Genomic DNA, 21,660 nt, shown 5'->3' on the forward strand with positions numbered 1-21,660 from the left:
CTGATCTCCACGTACTTCTCCTACTTTTTCCTCCACGGGGAACTTTATCTTCTGGTGGAAGGTTGAGACAACCGCTCGGAATTCGCCGAGCGCCGGTCGTCCCAAAATGACGTTGTAGGACGAGGGAGAGTCGACCACCACGAAGTTTATTGTCCTGGTCCTCCTGAGCGGCTCCTCTCCCAGCGAGGTAGCCAGCCGGATCTGTCCGACCGGCTGAACTTCGTTGCCCGTAAACCCGTAGAGTGGGGTCGTCATGGGCAGCAGCTCAACTCGATCAATTTGCAGCTGATCGAACGCCTTCTTGAATATGATGTTAACCGAGCTCCCTGTGTCAACAAATATGCGGTGAATAGTATAATTTGCTATTACCGCTTTAATGAGCAGCACGTCGTCGTGGGGCACTTCTACTCCTTCTAAGTCCCCGGGCCCGAAAGTGATTTCCGGTCCACTTGCCCGCTCTTGGCTACAGCCGACTGCGTGGATCTGCAGCTGCCGGACGCCCGCCTTTCTGGCTCGGTTGGAGTCTCCTCCGGTCGGTCCGCCAGCAATAACGTTGATCTCGCCCCGGGAAGTATTGCTCCTGTTTTCCTCTTCCCGAGTGGACGGTCGTGACCGTTCTCTGGACGCCCGGCGATTCTCCTGTCTCAGAGATCGGCGCCGATCGGGTGTTTGTTGATGTCTCCTTTCGGTGCGGGTCCGGTCAGCTTCATGGGTCCTTTGTCTCCTGTCGATGGGAGGAGATCGTCGTTCGGCTTTCCTGGGAACAGGATTGGCCACGAAGGGAAGACTTCGACAAACCCTCGTGTTGTGCGTATCCGTCTGGTGGAAGGAGCAGAACATAGGCGTCCACCTCTTCTTTGGCTTGGGCCGAGCGGCCGCCACCTCTTGTACGTGTGATCTGGCGTGGGGGGATCGGATTGCTTCGGCCCTCGGTCCTCTGGGCGGTTGCTGAGCGGCGTGATGTTTCCGTTCGGCATGAATACGTGCCCGCTCGGTAGGAGTTTCCTTTTTCCGGGCGGCTTGCGCTTCTTCCACGTTTATGTATTCGTTGGCCCGATGTAGCATGTGATCATAATCTCGGGGCGGCTTTCGGATGAGCGACCGGAAGAAGTCCCCATCCACAAGGCCTTGTGTGAAGGCATTCATCATCGTCTCCGATGTGGCCGTTGGGATATCCATCGCCACTTGGTTGAATCGCTGGATGTAAGCTCGAAGCGTTTCTCTTGGCTCTTGCTTGATGGCAAACAAGCTGACACTTGTCTTCTGATAACGCCGACTGCTGGCGAAGTGGTGGAGGAAGGCCGTTCGGAAATCCTTGAAGCTAGTGATGGATCCGTCCGGCAACCTCCGAAACCACCGTTGAGCCGATCCCGAGAGAGTGGTAAGAAAGACTCGGCACTTTACTCCATCTGTATACTGATGGAGCGTAGTTGTGTTATCGAACTTACCCAGATGATCATCCGGGTCTGTTGTTCAATTGTACTCGCCGATCGTCGGAGGCACATAGTGCTTGGGCAGAGGGTCTCGCAGAATAGCCTCCGAAAATTGGTGATTGATCCGCTCGGGAGATGAGTCCGTTCGGGGAGCTTTCCCCTTTCTGTCATCCCGTCTGGGCACTTCGTCTGAAGAAGATCCTCTATCTCTTCGGGCTGGTATGGCTTCAGGGGTGCGAAATAAGGCCCGATGGAATGCGACGGTAGCTTAAGGTGCTTCCGCTCGGCCACCAGACGCAGATGTTGCTTGTTGCTCCGGCCGTTCGGCTGATGCTTTTTGTTTTTGCTCCATAAGTTTGGTGGCCCTCATCTCGACTAGAGCATCGAGTTCTTCTGTTGAAAGTGCCACCGTGTGTTGTCGTCCAGCCTCATCCATTGTTTTTGTTCGAATGCAGGAGCGTTCCCACAGACGGCGCCAAATTGATCCTGTCCGAACCAGAAGTCAACAGACGCTGGGCACGTGGCGCTCTCCGGCTCGCTGATGTAGATCTCCCGCGAGTGGCGCGATGCTCCGGCTAACCTGCACAGAAGTCGAGCCGGGAAGGGGGTTCCCGGCGGCGACCCTCCGACGCTCAAGTCAGGTAAATTACGATGAACAAGGTGGCTCCCCAAAGTCTCAGAATACATAGAAAATCTTACCTCCGGCGAAACCTGAGGTTCTTTATATAGAGCTGTGAAGGGTTTGGGCACGTGTACCGATGTGCATACGTGTCCTGTGTCCTTTCCTAGGTATGCGACTGTCAGAAAACTTACCTGTCCTTTCCTAGGTATGTGGCTGTCAGAAAGCTTACCTGACCCATATCGCTACAGTCAAAGCATGCCCTCGATGGGACAGTTGAATCCCCTGTCACAAGATTTGGAGCATGGCAAGCACGTGAAACCTACCGGTTGTCAGAGAAAGAAATCCTCTGGCCTTTTCCTTTGCTCCAAACTTGTCGTCCGAGCGGACAGATCCCTCAACATCCGACTGGACATCCGCGGTGGTTTACTTGTGCTTTGTGGAGACTAATAAACAGGGGTGCTTTATGACTGTGGTCGATCAAAAGGTCAGCTCGGTCCATGACCTTTTTAACTGAGCGTCGGAACCCTGATTTGACAGGGTGCCTCCCCACCATAAGTGTGAGCCGGCCGGACCCATCCGGGTATTCGATTCCATCGGCCTGCCGGCAGTCCGGTCGGACCAGCCGTCTACAGCCGTCCGTCCGGTCGGACCACACTCTACCCGGATGGACGGCTGCTCCGATGACTTCCACTTGGTGTTGGCTTTGCAAGAGGGGGGGAGGGCCCGCTCTTACTACCGGATCATTAAGTGTGGGGGATTTGATAGCCATGATTTTGTTATATTATCTTGATTTATAATACATGTTTTTAATGATCTTTTCATAGATTAAACTCATATTTACTTTACATTTCACAAATTGCATTTGATCTTGGACTTAATTACAAATTAGTTTATTATCATGGTATTTGATGCTAATATTTGATTATTATTTTGTAGGCATTAAAAAGGTCATGGACCCGATCAGATCAGACCACACTTGGGCTCAAATCTAGGGCTAATCAAGTCGATCAAGTCTTGGAGTAATTTGGACCGTCCATTGACGATCAGAGAGATCTAAGCCATCCATCAAGAATCTGGTCCATCCAAGCCAAGAGGAAGTACATCTTAGCCATCGATCAAGATCTAGAGGATTTGAGACAGATCTGAGATGTTTCCACCGTTGATCAAGATTCAAATTATTTTGGGTCGTTGGATCAGATTGGGAGAGGTTTAAATAGAGAGAAGCTACAGTGCATCCTTTGAGCTCGGTTTCTCCTCGCGACATCACCACTGTGCTTCATTTTCATTTCCGACGCTCCCATCCCACATCAAGATCTGAGATCGAAATTCATCATCGACGACGAGCTTTGAACCGTCCGGCGGCCAGTAATCAAGAAGAAAGACACGATTTGAGGGTGTTCTCCATTTCATGATCTTGATTTCGTGAAGTCCATCTTCAGTAGATTGAGGGTGTTCCCCGTTTTGTTGACGGCGATCTTCGAATGCTGGCGAATTCAGACATTGCAAGCTTGAAGAGGGTGCTCCCCACAAGCTATGAACAAGTTGGATCAGCTGGGAGTTTAGAATTTCACCGTCGGTTGCTTGAAGGGTGTTCCCAATGGCGTCTCTGCTTCACAGCAGAGAGAAGGAGCTCGAACTAGGGTTTGGGTTATGGAATGTTGTTTGATTTTGATTTCTTTTCAATTGTTGATAAACTTGCTCAGATCTGATAATCTGATTTCTTAGTTTGCAATTCTGTTTTTGTTAGTTAGATTTGCTATCCGATTTCTTTAGATTCCTGCAATCCAAATTTTGTTCAACTACTTAATCCTTGCAATTTGTTTTTTGTTTGAATGTCTACATTCTTATTTGCATTTAATCCATAAATCCCTTGATCTTAACATTTATCTTTGTGACTGTGAATATGCTTGTACGAATGAATGCTCAACTCAAGATTTCAATGGCTACTGTGAAAATGAATGTTTAATGCTTGAATGTTTTACTACTATGAATGTAAGGGAAGCTATATTAATTGATTCATTTGATTCAATGATACATGAGAATCTGATTTAATTGTTGTTTACTTGATGAGATAGAAGAGAATCATGTTTAGATGAGGTTCACCTTTCTTTGATTCAATTCTTGATTTAATTAGATAAAAACAATTTGTAATGTGAGTTAAATGGTAGTACTTAGTTGACCTTGTTGATGTAATAATTCGATTTGAATTAATCTTAGAATTTGCACACACCTATTAGCTATCCTTGGAAAAATACGACTTGGGACTCGTTGCTACAACACTTTTCTTTAGTTTAGTTTAGTTGAGTTCCCAATCTTTATTAATTTGGAGCGCCTAGTGACATGTGAAAAAGGCGACTATCAATCGCACCAGGAAACCAGGGCACATGTTGTACAACATGTGGCGTCCGATCGACCCAAGGCGTTGAAGGGAAAGGTATGGACGCCTATGTTTTGTTCATTCCACCAGTCGGTGACGCACAACACACGGGACTGTCGAGAACTGACGCCGATCGTCAATCGACCGACCCCTAGAGGATATCGTCGTCGCTCCCCATCTCCTAATCGACGAGATCGTCGCCACTCGATTGAGCGGCGAGAGGAAGAAAGAAGGGAACCCGAGCGTCATCACTATCAGTGAAGGGAGGAAACCAATCCCTCCAGGATCCCAACCGAGCGCAATAGGCCATCCGCCCGGGAAGAGGAAAACAAGGACAACGCTTCCCGTGGGAGAGATAGGCATGATCGTAGGAGGTCCGACCGGCGGAGACTCTAACTGAGCTAGGAAGTCATATACCCAGCGGTTGGAGATCCATGCCATGAGGTGCAGCAAGGAGAAGCCCGAAGGGCCTTAGATCAGCTTTAGCCCCAACAATTTGGAGGGTGTCAAAATCCCTCATGATGATGCTTTGATCATTCGAGCGGTGATCGCCAACTACATCATTCACCGGACCTTCGTCGACACGGGGAGTTCGGTGAACATCATTTTCAAGCAGGCATTCGATCAACTGCAGATCAATCACAGCGAGATGTTGCCCATGGCTACCCCGCTTTATGGATTCACAGGCAACGAAGTTTTGCCGATCGGCCAAGCAAGGTTGGTCATCTCACTGAGAGAAGAACCATTGAGGAGGAACCAGACTACTAACTTCATAGTAGTAGACGCACCATCAGCTTACAACGTCATCTTGGGCCGATCAGCCCTCAACGAGTTCTGGCTAGTAGTGTCGACCTACTGCCAAAAGGTGAAGTTCATAGTGGACGATCAAGTGGGCGAGGTCAAAGGTGACCAACTGGCTGCTCAGCGCTGTTATGTGGAGATGGTCAAAATCGTGGCCAAAGCAGTTCGGAAGACTCCACAGCTAGAGGTAAATGCTATTACCAAAAAACCTCCCACCCTTGTATACGAAGAAAAGGATGAGGTGCAGATCCACCCAAGCCGGTCGGAAGCCATGACCTTCTTGGCCGCCGACCTGGAGGAGGATAAGAAGGCAAAGTTGATCACCTGCCTCAAACAAAATCATGATGTGTTCACGTGGTCGACACATGAGCTGTCCGACATCTCCCCGAGCGTGGCTTAGCACGAGCTTCACGTCCGACCGGACGATTGACCGGTCAAGCAAAGGAAGAGAGATTTTAGCGCGGAGCAAAACATGATCATCCGGGCAGAGATAGAGAAGCTATTGGAGGTCGACTATATCAGGGAAGTCTAATTCCTGAGCTGGCTAGCTAATGTTGTGCTAGTCGCTAAGCTGGGCAACAAATGGCGAGTCTGTATCGACTTCCACGATCTCAACAAGGCTTGCCCAAAGGACTTCTATCTGCTTCCCAGGATAGATCAAATGGTGGACTCAACAGCGGGTTGCTAGCTGATCTACATGCTCGACGCGTATTAAGGATACCACCAAGTTCCGCTCGCCCATGAAGATCAAGAGAAGGTCAGCTTCATTACGGTCGACGGAACATACTGCTACAACGTCATGTCGTTCAGACTGAAGAACGTCGGAGCCACCTACTAGAAGCTAATAAATAAAGTGTTCCGATGACAGATCAGCCATAATATGGAGGTATACGTCGATGACATACTCATCAAATCCCTCCGAGCTGTTGACCTATGCGAAGATATCGATGAGACTTGCCGGACACTAAGGGCATACGAAATAAAGCTGAACCCAAGCAAGTGTCTATTCAGCACAAAGAGTGGTCGCTTCCTAGGCCACATCGTCACCGAGCGGGGCATCGAAGCCAATCCGAGCAAGGTCCAAGCTTTGCAGAACATGCCTCTGCCTCGAAATTTGAAGGAAGCTCAGAGGCTAACCGGTCGGATCATGGCGTTGTCCAGGTTCATATCCAAGTCATCTGATTGAAGCCTGCCATTCTTCAAAATACTGCGTCGAGCTACCAAATTCCAATGGGACGCCGAGGGCGATCGAGAGCTGGAGGAGCTGAAGGAGTATCTGAATTCATTGCCTGTATTAGCCAAGCCGGTTGTGGGTGAGCCGCTCTGGATCTATTTGTCATCTAATGAGCATGTGATCGGGTAGGCTCTAGTAAGGCAGAATGACCAAGAACAACAGTCTGTGTGTTTCTTAAGCCACATATTAAAGGATGTCGAGTTCTACTACACTGATCTCGAAATGTTGGCTTATGCATTAATACTCATCGCATGGAGGCTTTGCCCGTACTTGCTGGCGCACTCATTAATAGTGATGATTAATAGCGCCTTGGGAAGAGTCCTCCTCAATCCAGAGGCGTCCTGACGACTTATTAAGTAGACGACAGAGCTCAGTGAGATCGACATTCAGTATTAACCCCAGTCGGCGATCAAGGCTCAGTCCTTGGCGGATTTCATCACGGAAGTCCAGAGTGACGAGCCAGCGACAACGTGGAGGATATATGTGGACGGCTCGTCCACCCGGCAAAGTAGCGGGATCGGCTTATTGCTCATCTCACTTCAGGAGGATCAGATGCAACTGTCCGTTCGGCTGGACTACAGAGTCACTAATAACGAAGCAGAGTATGAGGCGCTGATAGCCGGCCTACAAGCAGCTCGACACGTGGGAGCAGTTAAAGTCCTCATCCACTCGGACTCCCAACTCGCCGTCTAGCAACTATCCGGGACCTTCGAGATAAGCAACACACGGCTAAGGCTCTATGCATAAGCTTTTGAGAAGCTGAAGGTTATAAGCAACACTAAGCCTAGGCCAACTTCCAGGAGGTGGTTATACAGAATATCCCTCGATTGGAGAATCAAGCGATAGATGAGTTAGCGAAGCTAGCTAGTTCATTAGCGTCGATCATCATAGGTCAGCCAATCGAGTAAGTCTCGCTTGTGGCGCACGTCGACCGGATGGAGGGAATCACCTTCCTGAACAGAATTCTTGTGTTCGGAAGCCGCACCTGTCGATCCGGAGGAAGCTCGCTTGCTAAAGAAGAGGGTCGGACGGTTCACACTAATCAGCGATCAACTCTACAAGAGGGTCTTCTCCCGATCCCTCCTCAAGTGCGTCGGACCAGAAGACGTCGAGTACATCCTAAAGGAGGTGGACTAAGGCTCTTACGGAGGTCATCCGGGCGGTCGCGCGTTAGCCCGAAAAATACTTTTGATCAGATATTTTTAGCCGACCCTCCAAGAGGATGCCGCTCGGATGGTGACGACTTGCTTGCCCTACCAGAAGTATCATAACCTACCGCACCGACCGACCAAGAAATGAAGGCACCCACGGTATCATGTCCGTTCAACCAATGGGGCATGGACATCGTCGAGCCTTTCCCAATGGCGACCGGTCAGCGGAAATTTCTACTCGTGGCGGTGGACTACTTCTTGAAGTGGGTAGAAGCTAAGCCATTGGCAAAAATCACTGAGCAGATGGTCATCAAGTTCGTGTGCCAGAATATCATTTGTCGGTTCGGCATCCCATGCCAGCTCGTATCTAACAACGGAAGGCAGTTCGCTGGTCGGGGACTCAGAGAATGGTGTGAAGGCTATGACATCCAACAAGCCTTCACTTCGGTAGCTTACCCTTAGGGTAACGGGCAGGCCGAAGTCACCAATCGGGAGATCCTCAGAGTTTTGCGCGTACGGCTCGACCACATGGGAGGTAGCTGGATCGACGAACTCCCCAGTGTGCTATGGGCTCTCCACACGACTCTGAAAGAGGCGACCGACGTAACCCCATTCCAGTTGGTGTACAACAACGAAGCAGTTATCCCCGTGGAAGTCGGAGTAGAATCCGATTGGGTGCAACGCTACGACGAAGGGAACGCCGAACGAAAGTTGATGGAGCTCGACTTGGTGGATGAAGGACAAAAGTCGTTGTTCGGCTAACGACATACCGGCAGCGGATGAAGCAGAACTACAATAGGTGAGTGATCCCGAGGTCCTTCCAAGTCAGCGACCTCGTTTGGAAGAAAGTAAAGTCGGTCGGCGACGTCGCTAAGCTCGAGGCACCATGGGCAGGACCGTTCAAGGTTATGCAGAAGCTCCGATCAGGCACGGACTATCAGGAGGATGAAGAAGGGAGGCAGCTCGAGAGGCCGTGGAGCGCGAACCATCTTCAACCCTACAGGGTCTGATGAGAGGTGCGCAAGTGAATCATGTACTATGTATATGTCGTGTGTTTGCCGAACGCAGGACAAAATTTGAATAAAAAAGCAAAGGCCTCTAAGTCCATCTCCCTCATCGGTCGAGCAACGACCTTAAACCCGGGTGTACTAGTCTCCGCCAAATCATTGAGCGGCGACGTTAAACGCGAGTCTCCATCAAATCGTCAAGCAGCGACGTTAAACGCAAGTCTCCATCAAATCGTCGAGCGACGATGTTAATGCGAGTCTTCATCAAATTGTCGAGCGACGACGTTAAACGCGAGTCTCCGTCAAATCGTCGAGCGGCGACGTTAAACGCAAGTCTCCATCAAATCGTCAAGTGACCATGTTTAACGCGAGTCTCCATCAAATCGTCGAGCACGCGATGTTAAACCCGAGTCTCCACCAAATCGTCAAGCGACAACATTAAACCCTAGTCTCCACCAAATCGTCGAGCGACAACGTTAAATATGAGTCTCCACAAAATAATCGAGCGGCGACGTTAAACGCGAGTCTCCACCAACCGTCGAGCGGCAACGTTAAACGCGAGTCTCCACCGACCGTCGAGCGCGACATTAAACACGAGTGTCCATTAAATCGTCGAGCGACGACATTAAACACGAGTCTACATTAGCAGTCGAGTGGCGACCTTAAACTCAAGTCTTCACGAATTCATCAACAGCGGTCGAGCGGCGACCTTAAATCCATGCGTTTATCAACAGTCGAGCGGCGACCATAAACCCTCAACTCAGAGACTCTCATGTCGCTCGGCTGGATTTGACGTTGCATTCAACTTACAGGCCCCGCGTGTGGAACTCACATCGCTCCCGTTTGGAGTCAAGTGGTCGGATCGGGCATAAAGGTTCCCTTCTCTTCCTTGTACGGGGCCAAGTAGTCTTCGAAAGCTTACTGAACGGACATGCATCGGGGAATAGCCGACCAAAAATCTGAAGTCTTCGGAACAGGGCGACCGTTTGATGCTATTTTTTAAAATACTTTCCGAGCTGATTGGGAATTAGAAAAATGATGAACAAAGTTAAGAGCTTTGGCAAATAAGCAGGATGCGAAAAAACATACAAGGAGATAAAGCTCGTCCGAGCGGACGAACATGCACTTCAACTTCAGAAATTTTACAAGACTTGAGGATTGCACATTACAGGGCTATGCCTCACTCGAGATAATCCAGTATGTCGTCGAGCAACGCGGCTGTAAGCTTGTCCCAGCTTATGACCTTGCTGGTCATAGAGGTCGGCAGGTGGCCCCCCTTACGAAGCTGATCAATCATCCCCTCGATCGCCAAGTCAAATAGTCGAAGGGCCCGATCGGTGACTTTATCGCAGAATGCATCCGAACAGATGTAGGCTTGCTTCATGGCCTCAAACCTACTCTCTTAAGCATCCTGATAAATCCTCAATGACGCCTGGGAGCCCTCCAGCTCATCCTTGGTGGAGGCAATTTGGGCGCGGAGGGACGCTTCTTCCACCAAGCGACTGTTCTACTCGGCGATCAGGAAATCCTTGGCCTTCTTAAGCTTTTGGGTGAGGCCCCGGGCCTCTTTATTCTTCTCGTCCATGGTAGATGCTTACAAGGTATCCAAGGATTTATCTTTAATTAAACTTGATGAATTATTTTCTGAATTTGAATTACATGAACAAATTAATGCTCGATCAGTCGAGAAGAGTATTGCTTTAATTGTAGGTACAAGTAGAACCCAGGAACCTAAAGCAAAGCGAATAACCGAACCTGAGTCCGAAGACGAATTGAACTCAGAAGACGACGATGAGATTACTGTTGAACTAGTAAAACTCGTACGGAAAATGTGCAAAAAGAAGAAGGCGACTCAATCAAATTCGAAGGTCAAGACTGGAGTTACCTGCTATGGTTACAACCAGAAGGAGCACTATAAGTCGGATTGTCCAAACCAGAAGCAACGAAGAAAGAAGGTGTTGAAGGCAACGTGGTCTGAATCATCAGACGAATCTGAATTTGACGAAGAAGAACAAGCAAGCTTTCTCCCTCTACCAGTACAAGCACATGTTGCAGAAACCGAGTCCGATTCAAAAACCGAGAGCGAATCAGAAATCAAGTCCAAGCGAAGCCACGGATCCGTATCCGTTTCCAAAGAACCTAACCCACTGTAAGTTCTCTATTCATCGGGACTCAATTAGACGATTTACAAAACTTAGTTCCTTATTTGTTAAATAAATTGGCTAAATCCAACGTCCGGGTCAAGTCACTCCAAAAGGAGGTAACAACCCTTAAGGAAGTGACTAACTCGAGTCCTTTGACTGAGCTAGTTCAAATTGGAAGCTCAACTCAAGTCCAACAACTTGAGGAAGAAAATTCTAATTTGAAAACTCAACTTAAAGAACTTAAAGACACATTGGAATGGTTCATGTTGGGTTCCAAGAATCTTAATCTGATTCTTGGAAAACAAAGTGTCGTTTACAATAAATCCAGACTTGGGTTTAAGCGTAAACAAAAATTCAAATCGTATTTTTCAATGATAAATATATCAAATAGAATCATGGTCTAAGCATGGGTCCCCAAGTCAAACTTGGTTAATCAAGTTGGACTTGTACTATATTGGGTCCCCAAGGATCAAATCCACTACCTTGATAGACCCTATCGAGGCTATGATTCAGAAGGAGCCAATAGAAAGACCATTTGTATCAATAGAAAGAATTGTTTGATGTTTGATTTACTGCTTTTTAACTATGTATGCTTAGACTAGGCTAGATAAGGACCTAGGCGTAATTTACACTTGACTAGTTAGATCTAGGGATTTCAAAAGGAAAGTTAAATATCCAATTTCTTTAAGCGGCTTTGTCTAGAAGTGGTGGATGATCCCATATCCAAGAAGGTCTAGTCTCTCGCCACAGTCTGGAAGTCAATCTTTGAAATGTATATTTAATTGATCAATTGAAAAACCTGAATCTAACCCAAATGTAAATTAATCCTTAGACATAACTTAAATCGAAGATTAATTCAACCATCTCACAAATCTACTAAGACTCCCTGATTGAAAATCTAGAAAAGAGTGAGATGGACCTAGACTTAAATTAGTTCCAAATTAATTCAATTAAATTAACTTAATTAATTTCAAAATATATAATCATAATTAAATTATATTTTTAATTAATTTCAAAAAGTTAATTATTATTAAGTTTCAAATCATAATTTCAAAAGGTTAATTGATTTCAAAAGTAAATTATAATTATTTTTTTATAATTCAAAATCATTATTTATAAAATTATAATTTTCAAATCATAATTAAATTTCAAATTATTAATTATTAAATTTTCAAAATCTTAATCTTAGTTAATTTTCAAATCATATAATAATTAATTTTCAAATTATATTTAATTCAAAATCATATGATAATTAATTTAATTCAAAATCTTAATGATAATTAATTTCCAAATCATATTTTCAAATTATAATTTCAAACCTAATTAATTTTTAATATATTTTCAAAATATTCAAAATTTTAAATGTTTACTCATTTGAAAAAATTAAAATTTCAACTGATTGAGAATTCAAACTTATATTTTAAATTTTAATTTCAATATTTTTAAATATTGTTAAACTTAAAATAAAGTTAACTCCTTCTCACACTCACTTATAAGCTGAACATGCTTGATAATTTAGAATGTGTGAGATGAAAAATTAGAAAAATATATGATAATCATTAAGTTTTTAAATTACATGCTTGGACTCTAGGACTTTAAATATTTTTTTTTAAATTGGTCGACATTAATCAAGGGGGAGTGTAAGAAAGTTTTTTTAATTAGTTTTTTTTTTAAATTATTAGTATTTTTCAAACCTTCAATTTTATTAATGTTTAAACAGTTATTTTTTTAAAAGCTTAAGTGTTTAAATATTTTTTTTTTGTTTAAACAGAATTTTTTTTTTTTTTTTGTTGTTTATCAAAACTTTTGATTAAAAGTTTTAACTTAACTAAGTTTTCTATGAAATCTTTTTAAACTACTTGCATGTGTCTTTTTCCACATCTTTTGAAAGGTAAGTAATAAATTTATCAAAATTTTCTTAAAAAAAAAAAAGGAGGTCATAAACTTAAATTTTAAATTTTAAATTTATCTAATTTAGCTAAGGTCCTAAATTGTTTATTAAAATCCTTTTCAGCTATGTTTTTTTTAACTAAAACTTGGCTAAGTAATTATCAAAGTAAATTTTTTAAAAAAAACTTAGTCAATTTATTTTCCAGACTTAGTTATTTCGCAAAGTATTTTCGCAACCCAATCATTTTAAAGCTAAGTTTAAGCTAAAGTTTTTCAATTAAGGACTTTTTCACCAAGTTTTTTCTTACAATTTCTAAGTCCTTCACTATGTAAATCTTTGACAATGTTTAGGGAAGCTACCCTTCAAGGGAGCTTAAGGTTAAATAGAGTAATATTTTTACTATTTTTAGTTATTAAAACAACATTCTTTCTACTTATTTTATTTTTGATTTATGTTAAAGGGGGAGAGAAAAGTCAAAGTCAAGTAAGGGGGAATATAAGGAAGTTTTTTTGAAGAGCATAAGAAAGTTGTTTTTACATTATTGCATTTATGCTCATTTATGCTTATGTTTAAAATTCCTTATACTACTGTTATATTTTTTATTTAACTTTGAACCGTGTTGCCATAATAAAAAAGGGGGAGATTGTTGGTGCAGAAAGTATCCGACGATTGAACCTGCGTTTTGATTATGTCAAAGGGTTTAAAGTTAGGTTGTCTCTTGATCTAGCATGTTTGAATGATATTGCAGGAAAGTTCTAAGTGTACTTAGGTAAAAGTCCTAGCTGCAGTTAGGTAGGTGGAAAACCCTAGGGGGTGGTAACCCTAGGTCCTAGGGGGTGATAAACCCTAGGTAAAGAAAAGTCCTAGCTGTGATTAGGCAAAGGGAAAATCCTAGGTGGAAAGTCTTGGCAGGTCGAGAGCTTCGGGCAAAATCCTAGGGGATGGTAACCCTAGGTTGAAATCCTGGTGTCGCGAACCGGGTGGAAGTCTGGGCGGATCGTGGAGCGGACGACCAGCATAAATACCAGAAGCTTCGAGCGCTGAGCAAAAGTCCAGTTGGTCTGGAAGATCAACTGGCAACATGTAAATTCTCCTGAGTGAGTAGGTGAGGACGCGTTCCCCGGTGAGGGAACAGTAAGCGTCGATTCGACCTAGGGTTTCCGGTCGGAATTCCGAAGTCAGAATCGAACAATCCGGTGACTGTCAAACATTTATGTTTATGTTATTATTATGTGCTAACTTTGTGTTGCAGGGTATGCTTGGTATTTTGGGACTAACATATCTTGCAGGGACAAAAGAGCAAGTTTTGCCTCGGATGAATAGTACCCGAGACGCCCTCCGTGGAGCTTGGAGGCGCCACGGGTGCAAGGACTGAGGAGTCTACGCAACGGAGTTGGAGGCGCCCTCCAAAGGAGCTGGAGACGCCTCGGACAGCCTTAGAGGCACCCTCAAGAGGATAAGCTGCGGGAGTTGCGGATCTTATCCACGCTGCGAATCCGTCGGTGATGGAGGCACCCTCAAGGGCCTTGAAGGCGCCCTCAACGGCTTATATCAGCCAGTCTCGACCAGCAGCTGAGAAGAACATCGAAAAAGCAATCTTTCTTCAGCGCACTTCTAACGAGACGATCAGACTGAGCTATAACAAGACCCCGACGACCCGAAGCTGTGAAGTTTCAATTTCTTGTTGTCGGTATAATTTTTTAGTACAGTTTTATTGTAACAATCTCTTGTCATATTTGTGAGATTATAGTTGTTACCCAAAGTAAACGCTCAACGAGCATGAGCCTTGGAGTAGGAGTCACCCCAAGCTCCGAACCAAAAAAAAGACTTGGTGTTTGCGTTGTTTGTGTTTTATATTTTCGCTGCATTTACTCGTTGATTTTACGAAATGAAAAGTGAAAGCCACAAGCGCTATTCACCCCCCCCCCCCTCTAGCGCTTTTCAATCCAACAGTATTTACAAACCGCTGAAATGAAAGGATGAAGAGGAAACCGCAGACCGATAACAAATTTGTCGCGGAAGAAACAAAGGAAGTCGATTGACGGGAAATTGGGTCGATCGAACGGAGAAGGCAAAATGATCTGATGATCTGAAGGAATTTCAAAAGCCTCACGCAGGCTCTCAGTGTCACCCCCATCAAACCTAGACTCCATGGACGAGTACCAGAATCCAGGGACAGGAGTAGGCGGTTGAGAAAAGCTGGCCATCGCAAGAATAGAGGAACAAGGTGAAGAAATGCGATCGAAGGGAAAGAGGGATCGTTTGAATACTGTCGGAACAAAAAGAAAGGCCAAAACAAATAGAAAGCAGACATGATGGGGAGAGAGCTTACATGAAAAAGGGGCGCCGAGAAAGCAGAGGTTGCCGAAGGAGAGGCGCAGAGGATCGCCGGAGACAGGATCGCACAGGAGCACAAAGAGACGGTCGTCGGAGAACTCACACGCGAAGTGTGCGAAGGAAGCCGCGCAGCGGGCTTATAAGACCCAGGCTCGGTCGACCGGGGTCGTCTGATCTAGGTCACGGAAACCCAGGCCAATATCTCACCATTGAATTCAAATCGTCAACACATCACATCACGCCTGTCACGTCAGGCATGCGGTGGCTGTGGGCGTGACACTTGGCGCACCATCACAAGTCGACAATTAAGGAAGACGTGGGAACATGTTCAGCCTTAATGAGCGGAGATTTACACGATTCCCAAGAAATCTAGGTGACGTCAGCCTAGTCCGCGCTCGCCCGAGACAGACCGAGGAAAAAGTTCTACAAGTACAAACCTTTGTCCGTCTGATCGGATTGAGGAAGTGTGCTTATGACCGAGCGGCAAGCTTCAAAAGGCCGATCGGCGAGGATCGGGCCTATCCTAATCGGAGTCCATATAGCGACGAAGGTCGATCGGGAGGGAATTGTTGGTTGCTACTCGGAAAACCTATAGGTTCCACTGTACAAAAATTTTGTACAAAGGTCTGAACCTTTTCCTAGCTACCATGTGTTCTTTTAAATTAAATTTTGGATCGCCTGCGGAACTTAACACGTTTGATCCAAAACTTAATCTATTTGTTCTTTTAGGTTTTGACTTGGATCTCCTGCGGAACTTTACACGTTTGACCCAAGTCTCCTTAAGTTATTAATTCCATTAAATATTAGTTTCCATAATTGGTTCCCAGTACTGACGTGGCGAGGCACATGACCTTCTTGGATATGGGAGCAACCACCACCGACTAGACAAAACCTTTTATAGAAAGCTAATATTTAATTTCCTAAAATAACTTTAGGTTAACCAAAGAGAACAATCAAATCACAAGGAAAAGAAAAAACAAAAGAACACAGCATCGAAAAAACATATTCGAAATTCTAGAACGTAAGCTTCTTGTATTTGGTATTATTTCCATAAATAACTAGCATGATGCGGAAATAAAAATTACTAGTTATACCTTGTAGAAAAACCTCTTAATCTTCTACCGTATTCCTCTTCTAACCTCGGACGTTGTGTGGGCAACGATCTACCGAGATGAGAAACAACTAACCACTTTCTTCTCCTCCAAGCAAGGTTCGGCCACAAAGGAAAACTTCACCAAGAAAAAAAAAACCAAAATACTAACCAAGCTCCAAGAGATGCTAGCTTTCTCTCCTTTTTCTTCTTCTTCTCCAAGTAGTATCCGGCCACCACAAGAGCTCCAAGGGAGAGAGAGAGGTTCGGCCACCACAAGAGGAAGAGAGGGAGAGGATGGCCGGCCACACCAAGGAACAAAAGAGGGAGAGAAATAATAGATGTTGTGTTTTATGAAGGCACCCTCACCCCTTCTTTTATATTCCTTGGCCTAGGCAAATTAGAAAATTTAATAATAAAATTTCCTCAATCTCCTTGACATGATTTAATTGAGAAAAATAAAATAAAATTTCCCAATTAAATCTACATTGGCCGGCCACATCATTGGAGAACAAATTGGACAAGTTTCAATCAACAATTAAAACTTCCTAATTTGTTTCCGGAAATTTTAAAATTAAAATTTCTCTTTAAAAATCTCTACATGGTTAATAAAAGAAATTTCTATAATTTTAATTTTACAACATGTGAATAATTTTTAAAGAGAAAATAAAATATCTCACCAATCTACAAATAAGGAAAGAGATCTAATCTCTTTCTTTAATCTTTTGTAAATTTTACAAGAGAGATAATTTAATTTAAATTCTCTTTAATAAATTATTTCTTCCACATAATAAAAATTAAAATTAAAATTCTTTTTAATTTATTTTTGGCCCTACTAGCTTGGGTTCAGCTAGGGCCGCCACCCAATCTTATACCTAGGCCCTAGCTTGTTCCCAAGCTAGCTTGGCCGACCCCAATGGTGGGTATAGAAGGTGGGTATACGTGGATATAGACTCTATAAATAAGAGGCTACGATAGGGACCGAGAGGAGAAATTGGTTTTGGTCTCCGATAAAATTAAGCATCCCGTGTTCGCCTAACACACAACTTATTTTTATCAATGATAATTCATTCCACTAGAGAACTATCATTGAACTACCGCACCAATCCCAAATTACATTTTTGGGCTCCTTCTTATTATGAGTGTGTTAGTCTCCCTGTGTTTAAGATATCGAATGTCCACTAATTAAGTGAGTTACTGACAACTCATTTAATTAATATCTTAGTCCAAGAGTAGTACCACTCAACCTTATCGTCATGTCAGACTAAGTCCACCTGCAGGGTTTAACATGACAATCCTTATAAGCTCCTCTTGGGGACATTATCAACCTAGTATCTCTAGGACACAGTTTCCTTCTATAATCAACAACACACACTATAAGTGATACCATTTCCCAACTTATCGGGCTTATTGATTCATCGAACTAAATCTCACCCATTGATAAATTAAAGAAATAAATATCAAATATATGTGCTTGTTATTATATTAGGATTAAGAGCACACACTTCCATAATAACCGAGGTCTATGTTTCTTTATAAAATCAGTATAAAAGAAACGACCTCAAATGGTCCTACTCAATACACTCTAAGTGTACTAGTGTAATTATACAGTCAAGATAAACTGATACCTAATTACACTACGACCTTCTAATGGTTTGTTCCTTTCCATTTTGGTCGTGAGCTACTGTTTATAATTTATAAGGTACTGATAACATTATCTTCTGCATATGACACCACATGCTATGTTATCTACAATATAAATTAATTGAACAACTACAAACAAATGTAGATGATTTGACCAAATGTGATTCTTTATTCAAGACAAATGTTTACAAAAGTTTAGGCTTTCAGTATACACTCCAACAGGAATCATCTCACACAATGGTCCAGTTAGTCGGTCTACAACCTCTTTCGACTAGACTTGAAGGGAAGACTTGTGATGCGGTGATTAGGAGGGGTCCCACCCTATTGCCATGGTGGAAGTCATAGTCAACGGGTGGGCGGTGTTGGCTGGTCGAGCGAGTCATACGTCGATCGGGGATTAAGCATCGACCCACCGTCTTCGGCACAGGGAGTAATCAAATCGATGCTCAAAGGACGCGCAAAAGTCGAGCCAAGCGGCTCCTCCGCTCAGTCTAGTAACAGACTCGATATCAGCTGAGCACGCAGACAGTAAACTACCCACCGAGTGGTTATCCCGCTCGGCGCGACAACGGACTTTCAGCTGAGCGGTTATCCCGCTCGGCGTGATAGCAGACGACGCAGGTATAGCGGAATTCCGGCCGACCGGCCATTCCGCTCGGCCAAGCAATAGACACAGCAGGATATCTTTCGACATCCTTTTGGGAGCTAGTGTCGCTGACAGGCGACATGGTCAGACAGAAAATTATACGGCGGAAGCTTCCATTGTCACTTCAGAGATATACTTGGCCTGTTAAGATACTGTCTGAGGGACACTTTACTGACATATATAAAGGGGGTCCAAGCATCGGTAGAGGTGTATTTTCTAGCAATTTTTACTGTTGCGCTACAGTTCTTGTTTCTTCTTGTTTCGCCGAAGACTGACTTGAGCGTCGGAGGATCATCACCAGGACCCCTTTCCTGGCTCGGCACTGACGCTGCTTGTGTTGTAGGCGGGAGCAAAGTTCACCAAAAGCGGGAGCGAAGTCCACCAGAAATTAACAAGAATGTCACGCCCCCAATATCCATCTCTTTGATTTCCGGAGAGGATCCGTAACTAATTGATTTAACAAAATTGTGGCTTCCACTAAAAGGGTAGAGCTTGGGACATTTTGTTTACAAGGTGTCAAGGTCGCAAGTAACACTCGAAAAAAAGCACTAGTCGACAGTAAGGAGGCATCGCACACCAATTAGAGACAAAATCCGAGAAAAAAAACTCTGTAGTATGTCAACAGTTGATTCGAAGCTTAACTAGTTAGTTGTTTGACTCACCTAACCGTGACTGACCTAACTGCTACACCTGAGTTCCGGAAGCACCGCTTCTTGATTTACTAGTGGAAACTTCCGTGGGACAACAGCGCTCCTTAAGTTGGGATAACACGGATAAGGACTCGCTCGCTCCGCAATCACATCGCTGTCTGCGTCGATGAGCTACGGCCCAAAGCCTCGGGTTGGGAAAGAGGAAGTCTATTTATAAATGGATATGAGTGATAATTTGGCGTTTTCAGGGGGCGTTTGGTTCTTTCCTAGGAATAGGAATCGGAATAGAAATCATTGTATTATGGAATGGGAATGGGTATGAGCATGGATATCACTCTTAAAAGCAATGTTTGGTTAGTTGTATATCTTCTATCGGAATAAATCAAAGTTTCATTTTTTACCTTTAAAGGAAAATAAGAGAAAAAATTAGATATGAGAGAAAGATGAATGTGAGAGAAAAATATGATGCAAAAAGGTTGGAACCGCCAACCCAGCGGCCCCCTCACCCCGGCCCCACAAGTATGAGAGGGAGTAAATCACGGTGAATACGGGCCCAGCTATGACATGGCGGTCTTAGGTGTTTAGCACGGACAGATATTGATGTTATCGCAATTGCTATGTGAGAGAAAAATATGATGAAAGAGAATGATGAGAGAGAAAGTGTGATAAGAAAGAATGAAGACAGAGAAAGTGTGATGAGATAAAATGAAAAAAAAAAGTGTGATTTGAGAGAGCATGATGAGAGAAAATATGATGTGAGAGAAAGTATGATAAGAGAGGATGAAGAGAGAGAAAATATAGTGAGAAAAAATGAGGAGAGAGAGTGTCATGAGAGAGATTGAGGAGAGAGAAAATATGGTGAGAAAAAAAGAATAGTGAATATGATGGGAGAGATTGAGGAGAGAGAAAGTATGATGAGAGAGAAAGTGTGATGAGGAAAAAAAGAAGGAAGAAAGTGCGATGGAAGAGATCGAGGAGAGAGAAAATATGATGAGAGAGAAAGTGTAATGAGAAAAGAAAGAGGAAAGAGAGTGTGATAGGAGAGATTAAGGAGAGAGAAAGTGTGATAAAATGATGAGAGAGAAAATATAATGAGAGAGAATAAGGAGAGATAAGTGATATGAAAGAAAAAATAAATAAATATATTTTGATATTTGATATTAATGGAGAAAAATTTAGTTTTAAGTCAAGGGTATTTTTGGAATAAGGGAATATTTTGATTGATGAAAATAGGGTAATGGCTCATTGAAGGGGAGGTACATGGGAATGAGTTATTACCCAATTTTAAGGATTCATTCCCTTATTTGTATTCCTATTCCTATAATCCAAACATTAACAATGGGAATCAATGATTCTCATTCCCATTCCCCACTCCTATTACCCTAAACCAAACGCCCCCTCAATTCTCATCGTTTCTTTTTCATTTTTCTTTTTTCTTTTTCTTTTCTGTTTTTTATAATCATGGTTAACAAAATTGAGAAGGTAAATTATAATTTTCGAAAACAGAAATCAGGGATTTTTTAAGGTTAATTCCAGATCATAGAGAAATTAGGGATTTTTTATACTACAAGATTCATCGAACAAGGAAAGAAAAAAAGAAAGAAAGAAATGAAGAAAAGGCAAGATCATGAACGACGCTCTTCTTAACCTTCCGGCATGGCCATGGCTCCGGCTCTCGCCATGACCTCCGCCAGCGCGCCCGTTGCCTCCTCCAATCTCCTCAGGGCCAGTACCATCTCCCCCTTCCTCCGCCGCTTCGCGTCTCCCCACACCGCCACCGCTGCCAGCCGCACTCTCTCCCTCGCCCCCACCCGCCCGCCCCCGATCGCCCTCCGCCTCCCCGCCGTCGCCGATTCCGCCGTGGACACGCACGACTCGGTGTCCGACTCCTCGTCGGCGACCACGACCGCTCCCCTTGCCGCTGCGGCCGCGCCTCCGCCGCAGGATCCGCAGAGCGATCGGATCGGGGCGGGCGATCCGGCGCCAGCAAAGAGGCGGTCATCATCGAGCGCGCCGCAGCCGGTGCAGGCGACCTGGCGGAGGTGGCGCGCCACCAGGAAGTTAGCGCCGTGAACGTGGGCGTCGCAGGACCAGCAGAGATGCGCCGCGTCCGCCTCGCAGTGCACGGCGGCCGCGCCGCCGCAGAGTTCGCACACCCTCCGCCGCCGCCGAGCCGCTTTCATCGGTCTCCCGTGGTCGGACTCCAAAGAAAGGCCACCTTTTTATAAACGGGAACAGGTAAATAAAGTTGGGTGAGATATTTAGAGGCGTTTATTATTAAATAATTGAATTTGTGGCCATTGAGGCATGAGATTAAAATGACAATAACGATGGAGAATAAAATATGATGCTTTCAGTTTAATGGTTCTGATTCAGGGATTATTTTAGACGCAACCACATACTTTGGGTTTATTTATATTTATTTTTATTTCGATCGAAAAATGGTGAGTTTATTTTCTCTGTGGCATGGACAATCTGCATCGGCATTTCAGTTTTCAGATGAAGAAATAAAGATTTGATAAGAGGTCATCACAGTTAAGAAGACAGTGCGGCTACATGATCAATAATGCGTCCTAAATGTATGGACCGAATGATTGGATCGACAATGGCTGACACGTCCATTGAAGAGCAGC

At 44.3% G+C, this 21,660-nt stretch overlaps 1 protein-coding gene across 1 annotated transcript; it reads right to left on the reverse strand.

Moving 5' to 3' along the window:
- Nucleotides 1-20,567: 20,567 nt before the first annotated feature.
- On the reverse strand, nucleotides 20,568-21,264 carry LOC122012071 (B-box zinc finger protein 32-like). Its single transcript, XM_042568529.1, has one exon. It carries the CDS (start codon nucleotides 21,208-21,210, stop codon nucleotides 20,671-20,673), a length of 540 nt encoding a protein of 179 aa, XP_042424463.1. The 5' UTR covers nucleotides 21,211-21,264; the 3' UTR covers nucleotides 20,568-20,670.
- Nucleotides 21,265-21,660: the final 396 nt, after the last annotated feature.

This window comes from Zingiber officinale, chromosome 1A, assembly GCF_018446385.1.
Source record: "Zingiber officinale cultivar Zhangliang chromosome 1A, Zo_v1.1, whole genome shotgun sequence".
Lineage (NCBI taxonomy): Eukaryota > Viridiplantae > Streptophyta > Magnoliopsida > Zingiberales > Zingiberaceae > Zingiber > Zingiber officinale.

Coding starts and splice junctions, on each gene's coding strand:
- LOC122012071 (XM_042568529.1), bottom strand. CDS start 21,210: ATGAAAGCGGCTCGGCGGCGGCGGAGGGTGTGCGAACTCTGCGGCGGC.